The 19,809-nt window shown below is 39.8% G+C and overlaps 2 protein-coding genes across 2 annotated transcripts in view; both read left to right on the forward strand.

Moving 5' to 3' along the window:
• The window catches only part of LOC136127947 (aldo-keto reductase family 1 member B10-like), a 65,852-nt gene extending 46,274 nt beyond the window's left edge, over window positions 1–19,578 (forward strand). The window contains 3 exon segments of the mRNA XM_065883584.1: window positions 19,073–19,144; window positions 19,229–19,324; window positions 19,543–19,578. Coding sequence (XP_065739656.1) covers window positions 19,073–19,144; window positions 19,229–19,324; window positions 19,543–19,578 — 204 coding nt within the window.
• BPGM (bisphosphoglycerate mutase) overlaps window positions 19,210–19,809 on the forward strand; it is a 31,087-nt gene continuing 30,487 nt past the window's right edge. The window contains exon 1 of the mRNA XM_065884180.1: window positions 19,210–19,324. The gene's annotated coding sequence lies outside the window, so the exon portion shown is untranslated. The remainder of the gene's footprint in view (window positions 19,325–19,809) is intronic.

The following is a 19,809-nucleotide window of genomic DNA, read 5'->3' on the forward strand; positions in this document are numbered from 1 at the left end:
TGGCCGCTGAGCCTGCGCGTCCGGAGCCTGCGTTGCTCTGCAACGGGAGAGGCCACAACAGTGAGAGGCCTGCGTACCGCAAAAAAAAAAAAAAAAAAAACTACAATGAGGTATCACCTCACACCAGTCAGAATGGCCATCATCAAAAATCTACAAACTATAAATGCTGGAGAGGGTGTGGAGAAAAGGGAGCCCTCTTGCACTGTTGGTGGGAATGTAAATTGATACAGCCACTATGGAGAACAGTATGGAGCTTCCTTAAAAAACTAAAAATAGAACTACCATATGATCCAGCAATCCCACTACTGGGCATATACCCTGAGAAAACCATTATTCAAAAAGCATCATGTACCACAATGTTCACTGCACCTCTATTTACAATAGCCAGGACGTGGAAGCAACCTAAGTGTCCATCGACAGATAAATGGATAAAGAAGATGTGGCACATATATACAATGGAATATTACTCAGCCATAAAAAGAAACGAAATTGAGTTATTTGTAGTGAGGTGGATGGACCTAGAGTCTGTCATACAGAGTGAAGCAAGTCAGAAAGAGAAAAACAAATACTGTATGCTAATGCATATATATGGAATCTAAAAAAAAAAATGGTTATGGAAGGGTAAGCTGTGACAAAGTGAGAGAGTGGCATGGATATATATACACTACCAAACATAAAATAGATAGCTAGTGGGAAGCAGCCGCATAGCACAGGGAGATCAGCTCGGTGCTTTGTGACCACCTACAGGGGTGGGATAGGGAGGGTGGGTGGGATAGGGAGGGAGATGCAACAGGGAAGAGATATGGGAACATATGTATATGTATAACTGATTCACTTTGTTATAAAGCAGAAACTAACCATTGTAAGGCAATTATACTCCAATAAAGATGTAAAAAAAAATGGTTATGAAGAACCTAGGGCCAGGACAGGAATAAAGATGCAGATGTAGAGAATGGACTTAAGGACACAGGGAAGGGGAAGGGTAAGCTGGGACGAAGTGAGAGAGTAGCTTTGACATATATACACTACCAAATGTAAAACAGATAGCTAGTGGGAAGCAGCCGCATAGCACAGGGAGATCATCTCGGTGCTTTGTGACCACCTACAGGGGTGGGATAGGGAGGGTGGGAGGAAGATGCAAGAGGGAGGAGATATGGGGATATATGTATAGCTGATTCACTTTGTTATAAAGCAGAAACTAGCACACCATTTTAAAGCAATTATACTCCAATAAAGATGTTTAAAAAATATGCTTAATATATCATCACTTCTCATCATTTTCTATTTTAAAACAGATTACTGCCAATGCCATGGGTGGTTCCTAAGAGTTTACATTAAATTTCCTTCATCTCAATGCAATGCATTTGTGTGTATATGTGTAAGTGTGTGAAGTCAGGGGTTTCCGTAGACTTAGAGTGAGTTACAGATTTCTGTTTTAGGAAAAAGTTTACAGATAAGGGAGCTGAAACCAGGAGAAATAAAGTGACTTGTCCAAGGTAACAAGGTGTAAGACCACCACTCAGGGGCTTCCCTGGTGGCGCAGTGGTTGAGAATCTGCCTGCCAATGCAGGGGACACGGGTTCGAGCCCTGTTCTGGGAGGATCCCACATGCCGTGGAGCAACTGGGCCCGTGAGCCACAACTACTGAGCCTGCGCGTCTGGAGCCTGTGCTCCGCAACAAGAGAGGCCGCGACAGTGAGAGGCCCACGCACCACGATGAAGAGTGGCCTCCGCTTGCCACAACTAAAGAAAGCCCTTGCACAGAAACGAAGACCCAACACAGCAAAAATAAATTAATTAATAAACTCCTACCCCCAACATCTTCTTAAAAAAAAAAAAAAAAGGCCACCACTCAGACCTGATTTCTTCAAATTGAAGTAGACTATTTGGCAATGTGCATGGATATGAAATGCTTTCCATTAGCTACATCCATACTGAATAACTCGCAATTCACTGAATACTACACAAATACACAACTGTTCAAAAGGTTCCCAGTGCACTAGTAGAAATATTTTGCCCCATGGAGATTCCAACACTTTAACAGGGGGATATCTTCAAAAGATTTTGAAAAATACTGCCAATTCACCACTTGCAGATGCTTGTGGATACAGTTATTAGAGTCCATATTGAACTGCTCAAGACCCTTTCTTCTCTTCATTTTCTCTTCTTACCCATCTTTACTTGGGTGTCACCACATGCTCTTTACACTAGTTTTTACAAGTGGTGGGTTATAATCCATTTAGTGGGCCATGAAATCAACTTAAATGGGACACAATCAGCATTTTAAAAAATGAAATTAATTAGATTAGAAAATATCAGCGTATAACACAGCAAGCATTATTTTATGAAATTTTTGTTTCAGTCATATATGTATGTGTGTGCACTGGGTGGCAATTTTCTAACTGTGGATTACAGTCAAAAGCGCTTGAAAGTCAATGGCTCTCAGAGGGTCTCATAAGGACTTTAAAATGCTTTAACTCTGATTACCCCTTTCTCAACTCACATGTTGTGTTGGGTACTATTATTATAGTAACACAAAAAATCATTTATCACAATATACAATGCCGGGATTTACCCACGTTTGCTAATTACATCTGTGAACTTTTATTACAGTAAAACATAAAATTCACAGTTTTAACCATTTCACAGTGTACAATTCAGTGGCATTTAGTACATTCACAATGATGTGCAACCATCATCACTATCTGGTTCCAGAACATTTTCACTACCCCAAAAGGAAAATCCATGCCAGTTAAGCAATTACTCTCCATTCCTTCCTCTCCCCAGCCTCTGGCAACCAGTAACCTGCTGTCTATGGATTTGCCTACTCTGGACATTTCAAATGGAATCATACAATATGTGACCTTTTGTGTCTGCCTTCTTTCACTTAGCATGTGTTTGAGATTCATCCATATTGCAGCAAGCATCAGTACTTAATTCATTTTTTGTGAATAATATTTTATTGTATGGATACACCAGATCTATTTATCCATTATCCATTGATGGACATTTGGGTTGTTTTTACCTTTTGACTATTATGAATAATGTTGCTATGAACATTTGTGTCCAATTATCTGTTTGAATAGCTGTCTTCAGTTTTGGGGGTTATATACCTAGGAGTGGAATTGCTGGGTCATATGGTAATTCTTCGTTTAACTTTTTGAAGAACTACCAAACATTTTTCCACAGTAGCTGCACCATTTAAAATTTCCACCAGTAATGTACAAGGGTTCCAATGTATCCACATCCTCACCAATACTTGTTTTTTTTTAATTTTTATTGGAGTCTAGTTGATTTACAACGTTGTGTTAGTTTCAGGTGTACAACAAAGTGAATCAGTTATATATATATACATATATCCACCCTTTTTAAGATTCTTTTCCCATATAGGTCATTACAGAGTATTAAGTAGAGTTTCCTGTGCTATACAGTAGGTCCTTATTAGTTATCTATTTTATATATAGTAGTGTGTATATGTCAATCCCAATCTCCCAATTTAACCCTCCCCGCTTTCCCCCTGATAACCATAAGTTTGTTTTCTATATCTGTGATGTTTATTTATTTATTTATTTTTTTTTTTGGCTGCTTCAGGTCTTTGTTGCTGCACATGGGCTTCTTCTAGTTGCAGCTAGCAGGGGCTACTCTTCATTGTGGTGCACGGGCTTCTAATCGCGGTGCCTTCTCTTGTTGCAGAGCATGGACTCCAGGCGTGCAGACTTCAGCAGTTGCAGCACGCAGGCTCAGTAGTTGTGGCATGTGGGTCCTAGAGTGTGCGGGCTTCAGTAGTTGCAGTGCATGGGCTCAGTAGTTGCGGCACACGGGCTCACTAGTTGCAGCACGCGGGCTCGAGGGCTCAGTAGCTGTGGCGCATGGGCTTAGTTGCTCCGCAGCATGCAGGATCTTCCTGGACCAGGGATCAAACCTGTGCCTCCTGCATTGGCAGGTGGATTCTTAACCACCGTGCCACCAGGGGAGTCCCTGTGATATTTATTTTTATTTAAAAAATAATCATGGCCATTCTACTGGGCATGAAGTGGTATCTCATTGCAGTTTTGATTTGCATTTCCCTAATGACCAATGATGCTGAATATCTTTTCATGTGCTTGTAGGCCATTTGTACATCCTCTTTAGAAAAATATCTATTCAACTCATTTGCTCACTTTGCGATTGTCTTTTTGTTGTTGAGTTGTACAAGTTCTTTATAAATTCTGGATACTAGACACATCATTTATATAATTTGCAAATAATAGCTCCCACTCTGTGGTTGCCTTTTCACTTTCTTGATAATGTCCTTTGATGCATAAAAATTTTTAATTTTGATGAAGTCCAGTACATTTTCTCTTTTGTTGCTTGTGCGCTTGGTGTCATATCTAAGAAACCATTGCCAACTCCAAGATTATGAAGATTTACCCCTACGTTTTCTTCCAAAGGTGTTACGGTTTTAACTCTCACATTTAGGTCTCTGATCCATTTTGAGTTAATTTTTGTATGTGGTGTAAGATAAGGGTCCAACTTCATTCTTTTGCATGTGGGTATCCTGAACTTGATTTTAGAATCATTTTTCTTCTTTCTAAAGTGCATTCTTTTAAAAGTTCCTTTAGGGAAGGTTTCTTGGAGGTAAATTCAATCTATGTCAGTCTATGTCTTTGCTTCCCTTGTCCTTGAAAAAAGGTTTTGCTAAGCCTACAAATCTAGGTTGATGGTTATTTTCTCTTCAGAACTTTGAAGCTATCATTCTCCTGTGTTGTGGATTCCATAGCTGCTATTGAGAAACCTGATATCTACTTGTTGTCCTTTGTAAATTATCTACCTTTTTCCTCTGCCTGTTTTTAAGATCTTCTCTGTCTTTGATATTCTTTGGTTTTACTAAAATATATCTGGGTATGACTTTCTTTTTATGTATCTATTCTGTCTTGGACTCTATCTGTGGATTCATGTCATCAGTTTTGGGAAATTCTCAGCCTTTGTGTCTACAAATATTGCCTTTTTTTTTCTGTTTACTCCTTCTGGAATTCCAATTAGATGTGTTATATTTTCTCATTATATCTTCCATGTAACTGACCTCTCTTTCAAATTTACTGCCTTGTCTCTATGCATTATAGTCTGAGCATTTCCTTCAGACTTAATTCTCTCTTCACCTGCATATATTCTGCTGTTTACTTCATCCACTGAGTTATTAATTTCAATAATTATATTTTATTTATAAAGGTTCTAATTTATTTTTTTGAAATATGCCTTTTTTGAATTTTATTTTTTTTTTTATACAGCAGGTTATTAGTTATCCATTTTATACATATTAGTGTACGTGTGTCAATCCCAATCTCCCAATTCAACCCACCACCATCCCCCCCACCCCCCACCACTTTCCCCCGTTGGTGTCCATACATTTGTTCTCTACATCTGTGTCTCTATTTCTCCACTTTGCAGAAATCCCAAGGCTTAATTTTCTAATCCCAGTGCTGGTATTGACATTTTTCCCTCAAGGCAATCCTAGCCTTTCCATTTGTTTAAACTGCTCATCATTCCAAATTTAGCTGTTTTCATTTTCCATTTTTGGCACATGGGGATACCACTTATTTCTTGTATGTCAGTGATGTATTAAAACTATGTTTGAAATTTATCCAGGTTCTAGTCATCTCGTAGTGGGAGAGTCATTCTGTCTAGTCCATCATAATCTTAGCTGTGAAAAGCATTAGAAAATTTTAATTTATATCAGTTGAAGGTTGGAACTTTGGAAGAAAAAAGAAGTGAGAAACAAATAATAAGCCATGTAGATGTGCTGAATAACAGGATTTGGTTTCTTGGACCATGATTATATCATGTGTCTTTTTCTAGAAAGAGAGACAGCAGAACAGATGAAGAAAAGTTAGTTATAAATGGGGCTAAAATGGCTTGAACCAAATTCACCCTAAAGAGCAAAAAAGAAAAATGTCATCTTATAACTGACTACTTAAAATAAGTCACATTTTCATGAGACGATATGCTTCTTGAGAATAAAGACTATATTTCTCCCATACTACTCAGGGCCCCAACACAGGATAAGTACTTATGTACTCTGTGGGATCCAAGACTGCTATATTAAAAAGATCTTTAAAGGTTATGCAGTTTAACATCTTAAATTTACAGACAAATAACTTGGATAACAGTTTTAAGCAATTTATCCTGAGGTCACACAGCTAGTATAGGAGATCATGGGAGTAGACCCCAAATCTCCTGACTCCAGGCCATGCGTGTGTATTACACCACACTATATCACTGAATTGAGTCAATATGAATTGTTCAAGTGTGTGGCACTGCATACCAAAAAGAAGGGGGAAAATCCTCTCTTTGAACTAGTTGTTTTCCTTCTTTTCCTTTTACAGAACTGATGACTTCATACATAACCTTGTTTGCTGAAAGAAGCACATATTTTCTATGAATATAAATACTCTATTGTATTTTTTTAAAAATAGTTTGCACTGTAAGGGCAAATTTAAAAAAATTTTTTTGGTAATAGTTCAACTCCTAATCTCAGTGTTTAAGGATACTGCCCAGGAGTAAGCAAGAAATAGAACTTCAGTTAGAGATCAGGAAAGAGCTGATTTGTGCATAAGAATCAAGGTGTCTCAGACAGAGACATAAATAGCAAAGAGGTGAAGAGGGAAAGAGCGAGCTGTACATGTGTGAGGCGGTCAGGTTGGGATCTAAAATTCTAAAAGATGGATATGCTTAGCTGATTTGGGAGAAGTTCTGAAGAGGTGAAGACTCAGTGTACACTGTCTTTGTCTATTTTCTACCTCCCTTCATGGTGAGGCTGAGTAGAACTGAACTGGAGTTTCCTTAGTGATTCTTTAGTAAAAGGCTGCCACATGGTCGAGGGTTTGCTTGTAGCACTATAGTCTTGTAGTCAAATGGTCATTTGACCATTAGGTACTCAGTTGCTTTACACAATACTAGGAATCCAAGAGAACATGTACAGGGCATCTTAATTTCCTTCCCCAGTAACAGAAATGAGCTATGGAGGCAGGGTAGGGAGATGTATAGGATAGATGCAGCTGGGCTGAGTAGAGCAAGGACCCATCAAGGACAGGTGTATGTATATATAGGTGAGGAGAGCTAGAGATGTAAGTAACATAATGACAACTCTGGATGTCCAAGAATAGACATAAGACTTTCCCACAGCTCACAGCCAGGATTAGTAACAGATCATCTAGAAAGAAACTACCCCTGTTTTACTACTTAAATAGTCCCATTGGGCCACTGATGGACATAGCAGGGAATGATAAAAGATGGGGCAGATACACATAGAGAGGGTGTGGTCAGAGTGGATATGGGGGGACTAGTCAGGAGGTAACTGCAGCCAAAGTGAAATGATACCATCTTGAATAACAAAAGGGTTGTAAGTACAGTCAAAAAGATATTTGAATGTTCTAAGAGAATACTACATAAAATTTTGGTGCCATAAACTTGAAAGAAATGTCTGATTACATAGGAAACAAAAATTACAAAAATTGACTTAAGAAGAAAAAGGAAACCTTAGTAGACTGGGTTGCACCAGGGGTGAGAGGTGGGATTGAAAGGGTAAAAAGTATGTAAAAATGTCTACCCTCTAAAAAGTTCCAAGCTAGAATGATTAATCAAAAGAATGCTATCAAACACTTAGGGGACTTCCCTAGTGGTCCAGTGGCTAAGACTCTGCACTCCCAATGCAGGGGGCCCGGGTTCTATCCCTGGTCGGGGAACTAGATCCCACATGCCTTAACTAAAAGATTCCATATTCCGCAACTAAGACCCGACACAGCCAAATAAATTAATTTTTTTTTAAAAAAAGAAAAAACATTCAGAGTGCAGGTAATATCTATGATATTCACATTATTCCAAAGCATCAGAAAAGAAGGCATTTTCCCAATTCATCTTACAAGGTTAGAATAACCTCAGGACCAAAATCTTCCCAAGAATCATTCAAAACTGTAGAACAGCCTCTTAAAAAATATAAACTAAAAATTATAAATAAAATACATAACAACTGATTCTAATGGCATATTTGTAAACCACAGTGCGCCCAAATATGCTTTACTTCAGAAATTAAAAGATAGTTAAATACTAGAATATCTATAAAGTGATCAACCAATGAATTTTATTAATAGAATAGAAGATTAAAAAGAGCAGAAGGTCAGGAGCCAGTCATTATAGCAGAAATCAGAGGCTGAAGAAGCAGCCAGGGGGTCCAGTCAAAACAGGTGAAGAGGGTTATTCCAAGCAAACAACAGGGACAGTGAGAAAACTAAACTATACGGGTTGAGTCAGTAAATTAGACATTTGGTGATCTTTCCTGTTGTTTTCTCTTTTTCCCTTAGGGGTCCTTCAACTACAACAGGAAGATCCTTCCTAGCACAAATAATTCAAGCTGTTTAGTATTCCCCATGAGGCTCCCATTGGTGTGCTACCAGTACAGCTGGAATTTAAAAAAAATTAGTAATATCTAATAAAATCACAGATTTCTTTGTAAAGTTGGCTGGTGATGAGAAGTCATATTAGCCCAGAGATTATACCCGTGAGATGTTAAGATCTCTAAGAGAACTGAGTAGATCAACAGACATTTGGGTTAGATGTCGAGAATGGGCTTTGGCTACAGGTGGCCCCGAGGAGGAAATCTGCCCTCGTCACTCACTCGGTGACCTTGAGTCATTTACTTCAACTCTCAAGTCTATATTCCCATCTGTAAAATGGAGATAACGTGACATATCTCTCAGGGTTGTTATGAAAATTAAATGAGATAATGAAAATGAAGAAGTTAGAACAAAGTCTGGCCCATAGTAAGGCATAGTAGCCCTTATCTTACATTGATTATTATTGTATTTGTTGAAACTGAGGCCAATCGCCAACCCCTTCATCACACATGCTTTCTCCTCTGACCACCGGATGGCACATCAACATTGCCCTTCCCAAGTGAGAAATGCCCTTAAGTTCTGCAGCCTGAGACCTCAGGAATACTCTGGTTAAGCCACTCTTCGTGAATTTTGTCAGAAGAGCAAACCAACCTTCTTGAAAGGCATAAGCAAAGTATCTGCTTTCCTCCTGATATGTTAGTTCAGCAAGGAGTGGGCAGGATATAAGTTAGTGATTGAATATAAAATTATATATAAATATTGAGATACACTAGGTTTCTGGCATTAGGAAGCAAGGTAATTTGAGGTATTAACTTCCTTTTCCTTTTATATTTTAGAATATTACTTCTTTGAAGTACTATTCTATACATATTTTCATTTTTTCCTGAAAATAACACTGTGAAGTACACAGGACAAAGTACATTTTACCTGTTTAACTGGTGTGAAAATTGAGGCTCTGGAAAGTTTAGTGACTCATTCAAAGCCAAAGAGATATTTGGTGTCAGAATCTGAACTGCCACCCAGATCTTAAGACATCATGTACAGGAATGCTCTTTTGTTTCTTTCCCTCCCTCCATCCTTCCCTTTTTATTTCCTTCCCTCCCTTCTTTTCTTCCTTTCTTCTTTTCTCTTCTTTCCCTTCCCCCAGCTCCTTCCCCTTTTTCTTCATCATGCAATATTTCACATATATATATGTCTGATCTAAATAAAATGAATGCCCATTAACCCACCATTCAGCTTAAAAAATATACTACCAACACTTCTGAAGCCCCATGCATTCCACCCCCTACTGTAATCACTATCCTGGATTTTGTAGTTATCGTTACCTTTTCTTTCCAGTTTTATCATCTTATCACTTATGTTTCCCTACAAATATCTATATTGCTTTATTCTGCATATTGATGAACTTTCTGTAAATGGAATCATACTGTCTGTATTCTTTTTGGCTAATATGCATCTGAGATTCATTCCTGTTGATGTGTATAGCTGTAGCTCATTTTCACTGCTTTAGAATATTCCATTGTATGAATATACTGCACTTTATTCATCTGTTCTCCTACTGATGGGCGTTTGGGTTGTTTTCAGTTATGTGTTATTCTAAACAAAACTGCATACAACTCCAGTTGCACATGTGCAAGAGTTCTTCCAGTGGAATTACTGACTCATGGAATGTACCTACCTACGCTTTAGTGGCTAATGCCAAATTGTTTTCCAACCTGATTGTACCAATTCCCATAAGCATATGAATTCCAATTAGTCCCCATTTTCATCAGCCTGGAATTGTGAGAAATCTTAGCCCATTTCACACCTTGTGCTCAGATCTTGGATTCTAAACACCACTCTCTAATGAAAGGAACCAGAGTTCCTTGGGGAAATAGTTGATTCCAGGGCCAAGGCAGGTAATATATAAGATGAGACTAGAACATCTTTTGCCAGAAAGTAAGAACATGCTCCAAAAACAAAACAAAACACAGGGGCAAAGTAACTCCTAAGTGCCAGAGCTGGAACAATTTGAGCAGCAAAACATATAATTATAGTATTAGATTATAATCCATAAATAAATGAGTCCACACTGATAAAAATAATAAATGAAATAAATAAATGGTAGAGATGGGACAACTCTTCCTTACGGTAGAACTTGAATTAATAAATGTAAAAGAGAAAAATATAAAATCACCATGAAATACCACAATAATAACTGTTGTAGCCAAATTGCATCAATAGATGATAAAACTAGTGGGTAAAAGTTTGAGGAGAAATAAAGTTTCATGACTTCAAAAGATCTCCCCCAACATACTTATTAATTACAAAGGGAAAGATGTAATTTTATGGTGGAGAAACTTGGCAGAAACCACGTTAACCAAGTGATCAGGGTTAATACCACCAATAATAAAATATATCAACATCATGAACCCTGTGATATGATGCAGTGAAGACAACACAATATTTCATGGTATTCTCACCTAAACTGCAGAACCTGAGTTCAATCATGAAAAAACATTAGGCAAACTCAAACTGAGAGACATTTGGCAAAATCATCTACACTCTTCAAGAATATCAAGGTCATAAAGGACAAGGAAAGACTGAGGAGCTACTGCAGACCTCAGGGCACCAAGGATAACTAACAACTAAATGCAATGTGAGATCCTAGATAAGATCCTGGAATAGAAAAGGGACATTAGTGGGAGATTAGTGGCAAAATTTGTACAAGGTCTTCAGTTTAGCTAGTAGTACTGTACCAATGTTAATTTCCTGATTCTGACGATTGTAGTATGCTTATGTCAGATGTTAACATTAGGGGAAGCTGGGTGAAGGATACACGAAACTCTGTACTATTCCAGCAACTTTTCTATCAGTCTAAATTTAGTTCGACATAAATTTTTCACCAGTCCAAAGTTGTAAAATTGGTAACTAAGTATGGAAAGAAATAGGTGTCATAAAGGTAGGAAGTAGAATATCAGCTGTATGCCTGATAAAGTTGTTGGATAATGTGGCTCAAGTATGAGGCAACAATAAGCTTCTTAATACCATCCCCAGACCTAGACACACTGACTATCCACCCAGACAGGTAGCACTAGACCCTGAGGTCTATTGGGCAAAGGCAGTGGCTTTACAAATAAGATCATTCATGCACTTTCTCTCTGAAACAAGCCAATTGCAGGAATCTGTCCACATGTGTCTGTTTCTAAAGCCAGTGTTCTTAAGAAAAAAAACAAACAGTTTGAGATATAATTTATATACCATAAAAGTTACCCATTTTTAGCATATAATCCAAATGAGTTTCAGCAAGTTTAATACAATTGTGCAACTATCACCACAATCCAGTTTTGGATTCTTGCTGGAAGTCTACTCATTTCTTAACATTGCTCAGACGTTACCTCTTCCATTATGTATCTATAATTCTCACATCCCTGCCAACTCTTCTCACCCCCAGCCCCTCCCCACACACACTTAAGAACTCCCCCTCCCCCATCCAACCAAAACACCCTGTGAGTCCTCAATGATTGCACTTGCACATGTATTTGTTGGACCGTGATTCATAGTTCATGAGTTGGTTTCGCTCTTACTGGGCCATGCTCCTGGAGGATAAAGATCATGTTTCATGTATCTTAATATCTCTTGCTCCTGGCACAGCTTATGGTAGGCATTAATAGTGTTGTTAATTCTCTTCCTTCATTCAATGAATAATTGGTTACTTTTTGGATTGATTTGCTGGTTGGGACCAGACCTGTGCATTTCTGAAGGTTTTACTTATTTTCCCCTTCTTCCTTTTCCTTTTTTTGTCCTTATTTGTCACCCATTTTAGAGAAGGTAGAGAAGCAACAAAGCATAAAGAAATATATGTGTTTAGGCAAAGAGGAATATATATAAAGCAACAGTTACCAGTTTTGGATAAAAAATGAAATATTTACCATAATATTTTGTTAAAAGTTGGTCCGTTATTAATATTTTGCCTAATATAACTGACTTTGAATCTGAGAACATAGGTTTTTTTCCTAATGGTCCTAAAAATAATTTTCAACAGTAGGGAAGTTTTAGCAAGCTATAGATGCTTGGTCTTTATATAATTGCTTAAAGTTTCGAAGGCGAAGAAATGTAGGTCATTTGGCATTGCAGTTCTCTGCTCCAGCTGTCACTGAATAATCATGGATCACAACAACCGGAGTTTCAGCCCATCATCTCTCCAAGAACCATCAAGTGTTAGAGCCTCTGCCATTACTCGTAAGTCTAATAATAGTCTATAGAACACCACGTATGAGAATAGCCTTTCTTGCTAATTTTTATATCCTGTGGCTACCGACAGGAGACTTACCTGTTCCTCTTATCTGACCTCACAGAGAGATGATGCCAGAGACTAGTTAGGAGACTCAACTGGCATAAAGAGACCTACACTCCAGTGGCCAGAAGTCACTGATGGTTACCAAACTGGTAACAAATTCTGTACTCTTATTACTCTTTACTTGAAAACTCACTAATAAGTGAAGGCAGTCAAACTATTTTCTAAATTTATTTAATAAGGATTCTGTAAGGATTTAAATGGGGAATATAAAGAACTTTGTCTCATTCAAGCTGGAGTAACAGTCTACAGGTAAAGTAGCTTCTCTCTTCTAGGTACAAAATAGTACCTAGAAGTACCTAGAAATGACAGATCTCAAAGCTACCATAGAACATTCTGGTAAAAAAATTCTGGGACCTCAGGTAGCCTCCAAAATGTTTATTATACATGGAAAAGATATTTTATGACAGGGCTTAGTTTAGAAGCTGAAAATGATTTCATCTGTAAACAGATTATCTTTTGTCCGCTATTGTGATTTTTTATATACTATTTTAGATTTCTTTAATTTATTTTTCCTTGTGTATTTTTTAAATCCCTTAGGCTTCATGTTAGCTCACTAGCATTTGTGGCCTGGCACCTGTTTTGACTACGTAATCATGTGTCTTTCCCTACACAGTGCAGACCCTGAAGCTTTATCTGCTAGGACCAGCCTTCCGCTGCCCTAGGAGGGCCTCCCAGTTGCTTGCTGTATCTGTTTTTTCCCAGAAGAAAACAAGAGAAAATTAACAAGGTTGATTTTACTTTCTACATAAGAAATTATATTGGGCCCTTAATCTATTGTTGAGACTATTGTTAAAGTTAAAATTTACTGAGCTCTTTCCATGTGTTAACTTATTTAAACAATATAGCTTTATGAGGTAGATAACCTTACCATGGCCCATTATACAACAGAAGGAATAAGGCAAGGGTGTTAAAAAAAAAAATTTGCCCAAGATCATATCATTAGTACTGGACTGGAACCCAGGCGGACTGGCCCCAAAGCCCACACTCTTAACCCCTGCACTACTGAATTTCCTTTGAACCTCCAAATCATGTTTTCCCCCTGCTGGACAACAACTAATCCCCAGGAACACACTTACATTAGAGATTCAGCCTGGGAATTAGGAAAATTGGGTTCTTATTCTGCGCTTTAACTACCTGGAAAGGAAGAGCATTCTAGGTAGGGAAAATGCTTGTGCCAAGGTCTAATGGCCATAGGGAAGAGGAAAGAAGGCCAATACCAGGGACAGTGGGAAGCTATTGCAGTGTTTCAAGCTGGGGGAAGGAGGGGGTTAGCTGTACTATGATCACAAAGATCACCCTGCCTGGCTAAAAGAGAGGAAAAGTGGATTCAGGAAGATTTGTTAGGAAGCTACTGAGAAAATCCATGCAAGAGGTGATGGTAGTTTGGGCTAGGGTACTGGTATAGTATGGGGGGTGGGGCAGGGAGGATGGAAAAAAGGTATCTTCTTGGGACTTCCCTGGTGGTCCAGTGGTTAAGAATCTGCCTTCCAGTGTAGGGGACATGGGTTCGATCCCTGGTTGGGGAACTAAGATCCCACATGCCTGGGACAACTAACTACTGAGACTTCACGCTCTGGAGCCCCCGTGCCACAACTAGAAGCCCGTGCGCCGCAACAAAGATCCCGTGTGCTGCAACTAAGCCCCAGCACAGCCAAATAAATAAATAAAAAAAAAAAAAAAAAAAAAAAAGAGCGAGAAAAGATATCTTCTTGATTGAAACTGATTCTGATTAGATTATATATAGACCCTTTAACAAAACATTCCAGAAATTACACTTCCAAATATGTGTTACTGCCTTAAAAGTGTCATATTGGTAGGTTATACACCCATTTTAATGATGCTGCATGGCTCTAAACAATTTTGTAAAGTTTCTTTTAGAAATTCGTTTAGAACCAGGTTATAACCAAACCAGAAAAACAGACTTATTGCTCTCTATATAGTCATACTTTATAAATCCCCAAAGCTAAGGAACTATGTGTAACATTGTTAACTTTATGCAGGCTTTATGAGAACTTCCTTTTATGAGTTTGACCTTCCAAGGCATATAGTGAGGACACTTTGGGAAGAAAACTAGCAAATGTTGGGCAGGGGTGAACAAAAGCTAAATTGTCTGATTCTTTATCAAAGAATGAGGATATATTCTTTTGGCAAAGGGGGAGCCAACTTGGGAAATCCAGAGGCAGAAGAAATCCTTGGACAGTCAGGAGGGAATTTTTTTTTAAGGGAGCAGATAACCAATAAATCTTAGGAGACTGACAACAAATTTCTCACAGAAAAAAAAAAAAGAAGAATGAAGTTATAGCCATCTGTTTTTAGAAGAAGTAGGAAGCATGGTGGGGAGAGTTCAAATTTCAGAACCAAGTCAAACTCAGACTCTCTAATTAGCTGTGCAGGTTTGCACAGATTGTCTCTGTGCCTTACTTTCCTCATCTGTAAATTGGAGACACATATGCCAGGAGTTTTGTGAGGTTTTATTAATTGAGCCCTGATTTCCAACCCCTCCCTCAATTTCTTTCACCTCAATACCTTTTCTTCAGGTTGAAGAGCAGGAAACTCTGGGGGGAGCAGGGGTGAAGGGGCTACCCTACAGGAGCTTTCAGGCTTCCCTGGCTTCAGCTTTCTTAGCTCTGCAATTCCAGGCCACAGAGAAAAGAATGCCTGGCGACTTTATCAGCCTCTCTGCAGAGAAGGCCAGCAGCCAGTACCTTCGGTTCAACAGACATTCCCAGAGCACCCTGTCATTTAAGGAAAGCAGCAGCCCATTTATGTCCCTGAATCTTTGAAAGAAACTGAAACAACCTCAACGCCCGAGAGTAGGAAACTGGTTGAATTGTGAGACATAATACCCAAAGGCACAGTCACCTGATGGAATTTTAATCGAAGAAGAATATGAAATGACATGAGGAGATGTTCATAATGAATTAAGTAAATATCGCCATGAACCAGTATATATACTACGGATTCCTGTCTTTTTTTTTTTTTTTTTTTCCTTTCTCTTTCTTCCCTTTGCGGTACAAGGGCCTCTCATTGTTGTGGCCTCTCCCATTTCAGAGCACAGGCTCCAGAGGTGCAGGCTCAGCGGCCATGGCTCACAGGCCCAGCCGCTCCACAGCATGTGGGATCCTCCCGGACCAGGGCACGAACCCGTGTGTCCCCTGCACCGGCAGGCGGACTCTCAACCACTGCGCCACCAGGGAAGCCCGGATTCCTGTCTTTTTAAAATAATTGATTTATAGAGAAAAAATAGAAGGAAATAAAAATTAACAATAAATTCTAAGTGGTAGGAATGTGGGTGTTTAAAATTTTTTCTTTTCTAAGCCTTATGCAATAAACAATAGTTTTAATATAAAGTATAATACATAAATCTGATATAGCATTTGAAAAACAACTCCACGAGGAGAAATTATGACAACTTCATTCACCCCTTGATGCTCCATGTTGTACAGTAGGGAAATTTCATATAGTTCAGACTTCCCAATACCAGAGGCTCCCAGCCCCGCAGTGCATCTGTACTCTCTTTGGCATTCACATCTTGACAGTCACCTCTCTGCATGGCAGCAAGATAACTAAGGAAATTCCTGTCCTGTAATCTCTGCAGGAGGCCAGGTCTCCATGTGAGTAGAGAGCAGGCAAAGGGGAGGAAAGCACAAGGCCTAGACTTCCTTGAGTTCTTAAAACAAGAGTACATGTAAGTAGTTAAAACACTTTACATTTATCATTACTGTAGTTGTTAAGAATAACTACCATTTACTGAACACTTTCCTTGTGCCAGGTACATCCTGCATTATCTCATTTAATTTTCACAATGGCCACTTAGATATTATCCCTATTTCACAGATAAAGACACAGGCTGAGGTCAGACAACGTGCCAAAGTTCCCAGTGCAAAGAAGTAGCAGACGTAAGGTGTTTCAGAGATTGCAAAAATATTTCAACATGGCCTCAGTTATTCTTTGCACTACTCTGTGAGATGAGCATTCTGTTTTAACCTGTAAAATGAAGGGACAGATGGCTTCAAAGTCTCTTCTAAGGTTCTACATGGCTGATCCCAAAGGGCATTTCCAGTTTTTGGTTTCAGTAGAGGGATCGTGTACTGAATAGGTCAATAGGTGGGAGCCAAACACTTTGGGCCTGTTACACTAGATTACGGGGAGCATATTTTAATCTGACCCTGAAAGACAGTAGCGTGTGGTGGGAGACTAGATACTAGCAGCAAACAACCAGATCATAACGATAAGATTGTCAAGGAGACAATCTGTAAAGGGGATATAGGATCAACTACTTTCTGGAGTTTGCTGGAGGGAAGGAGAGAGCCAAGGCAGAATAGCCTAGGTCTCTGGATGATGTTTTGATGCATGGTGGACCAGCTCAACCCCACCTGCAAAGGCCCTGTGTAAATAGCTGTGAAATTTAGGCCCAGTATGTAGGCTTTCATAAAATTGTATTTTATTCAGGTCCTGAATAAGACAATCTGCTACTAATTCTTAAAGTACTATATGTGTTAACATTGCCTTTTTGATACACTCACATAACAGAAAGAAAGACAACATGGCTATAATACTTTACTGCATTTTCATTTCTTATTTGGATGAAAGTGGGACTACACCAAAAGTTGTTTGAAGTAGTGAACTGAGACCCTGAGTTATTTTCGTACTATCTATACTGTTTGCTACATCAGAAGTAAATTTTCATGACTGGTCTCAATGGAAATAAATTTTCAAATTAGTAATTTGATTTAAAAAAATATTGCTTTTGTGTGTGTGTCTTAGTGGGGAGCAAGAGGCAGCAGGAGAGGAAGCATTTTCCCCAGAATTATGAATTAGCAACCTTGGATCCTTGCCCAGGCTCTGCCCCCAACCAGCTAAGTAATTCTGAATAAACTTCTTAAATTTCAGATTCCTCACCTGTACAAGGAGATTCTAAAAGGCAGGTGATGTTTGATGTTGTTAATGTTCTATGTGACAAACCAGCATTCCACTGGTATACATAACAGTAAAACAAAATCCAGTGAGCCCTTAAGTCCAGATAAGTATCGCTAAATGCTATAAGACTGACACTTGTCTTTATCCTGTCTTTATCCTCCAGAGTATGGATGGTGGGCACTCTAAGTAGGAAGCTTTGATGTTACACTAGCAGAAAAGGTTTCCCTTCACTTTGTCCTCACCTGGTACAGAGAAAAGGAAGAGGAAGTGGGTAAGAGTATAGGATTTGGAAGCTGCATTCTTGGGAGTCAAGACCGGAAGCCGCCTCCTCCAGTTGCTCTGACCTGACCTCTAGTTAATCCCGTACAAGTTTAATTTGACTGTCCCTAGATGGTACCTATCACCTGCTGGGATCTGTCAGTCCTTGGATTTGTGCTCTCCCAGAAGTAAGGGTCTGTTCTTTGACATCCTAGGAGGAATTGTTATGCTCTAAGAAGGATAGAGGAGATACAGAACTAACTACCAATGCTTACATCTTAACGAATTCAATACATAATGTGTCACAGGGTTAAAAATGTGGAAATTAGCTTTTCAAATTTATGTTTAATTATTCTGAGGACCTGCTTGGCCATCACGTATCTACTGGACTTGTTATGAGGATGAAATAGGAAAAACTCAAAAGAGGATACTAAACACTAGGTAGGACAGCTTTTAGAAATCAAGAAGCAGAATTTCCCATGTGGTCAGGCAAACAAACCAATCATTATTTTCACACCCACCCAAAGGTTCTGACACTTTATGCTTCAAAGGCTTGTGTGGTAGTTCAATCCTACTTGAAGAAGCTTACAAGGCCCTGTGCCCAGCTTCGAGTATTTTCATAGATTTCCCTTGTTCAGTAACCGTGGCCCCCCAATTTATCATTCTCATATCACTCCATCCTCTCTTCGTCTGTTCTATAAGCTTTTAGTGCCTTCCATGTTCACTGTTCTTCCCCCAACCAAAACAATCTCGGGGGATTGCCTAAGGGGAAATCCCTATAAAAGTATCAACACTAGGAGAGAGTGAGGACGAGTTACTGCCCATAAATCGGGCACTTTAAAGGCTTTTGCTTTAATCACCGTTTAGGACTTAAAACCATGAGGAAAGGAGGAGCTTTCCTCCGCAAGGAGTGCCCACCTTCATCCGCCGGCTGCAGTTTCCCAAGAGTAAAGGAAGGCATCACCTCATCACTTCCAAGATTCCGTCGACCCTTCTCTACGTTGGCAGGTATTTCCTTCACGACGCCGAACGCTTTCTAACACCTCGACCGCTTAAGCGCTCCTGAAGTTTTCCAATTGCCGTGGCGACGCTCCCGGCTTTGTTTTTCTACTTCCCTAGGCAGAAGCCCGCCCACTAGCGTCAAAGCTAGCTCTTCACTGGCCCGAAAGTGTGCTCGTCTCCTCAGCAAGCCATTCAGAGCCTTACTTTCTACGCCGGGGATTTGAAAAACGGAAAAGACCTCGACCTGTTCCTGGGAGTAGGGTGGGGCTGTGAATGAGTGACAGCTTGACCCTCCAATAGTCAGAGCCATAGGACCTGCCCCTTGTGGCTCCGGGGCTAGAAAAGAGAGTCGATGCCGGCAGCAGTGATGAGTCTTGGGAGGTACTCGCAGCTTGGCGGTTCCGAGGAGCGGCTGCTGCTGGTGGCCTTTTTGCAGGTGAGTGGTTTTAATATTGCTGTTGCGAACGTTTCCATTTCTCAATGATGTGGTCGTTTATTTTGGCGTGCGGGAGGGCCAGTTCCTTTCCTCCCCGGGTTCAGTCTTTGACGGGAGTCTGGCACTCGCGCGTCCACCCCTCAAGCTCCGACCCTCACTTATCCCCCAGGTCCCGCTCAGCTGTCCCTTTGTCAGAATAAGCCTCTCTGGTCTGACAGCCGAAAGGAGGATTCCGCTTGGTAGAGGTACCTTGACGGCAAGAATAAACAGGAATTGAAGGGAGTGATGAACTCAACTCCCCTGGACGTCTGAGGCACGGGGTGACAGAGCCCCGTAAATAGTAGGGCTCCCACTGGAAGGGAGCTCGGTGTGTTTTCAGGGCTGTGCCAGTATATTGAGGGCCATGGCAGACCTGGCCCTAAAAGTCTCAGTAGACAGAAGAAACTTGAACGTCATGAAAGGAGAAAGGTGAATATCTGCAATGG

Source organism: Phocoena phocoena, chromosome 9 (assembly GCF_963924675.1).
Source record: "Phocoena phocoena chromosome 9, mPhoPho1.1, whole genome shotgun sequence".
NCBI lineage: Eukaryota > Metazoa > Chordata > Mammalia > Artiodactyla > Phocoenidae > Phocoena > Phocoena phocoena.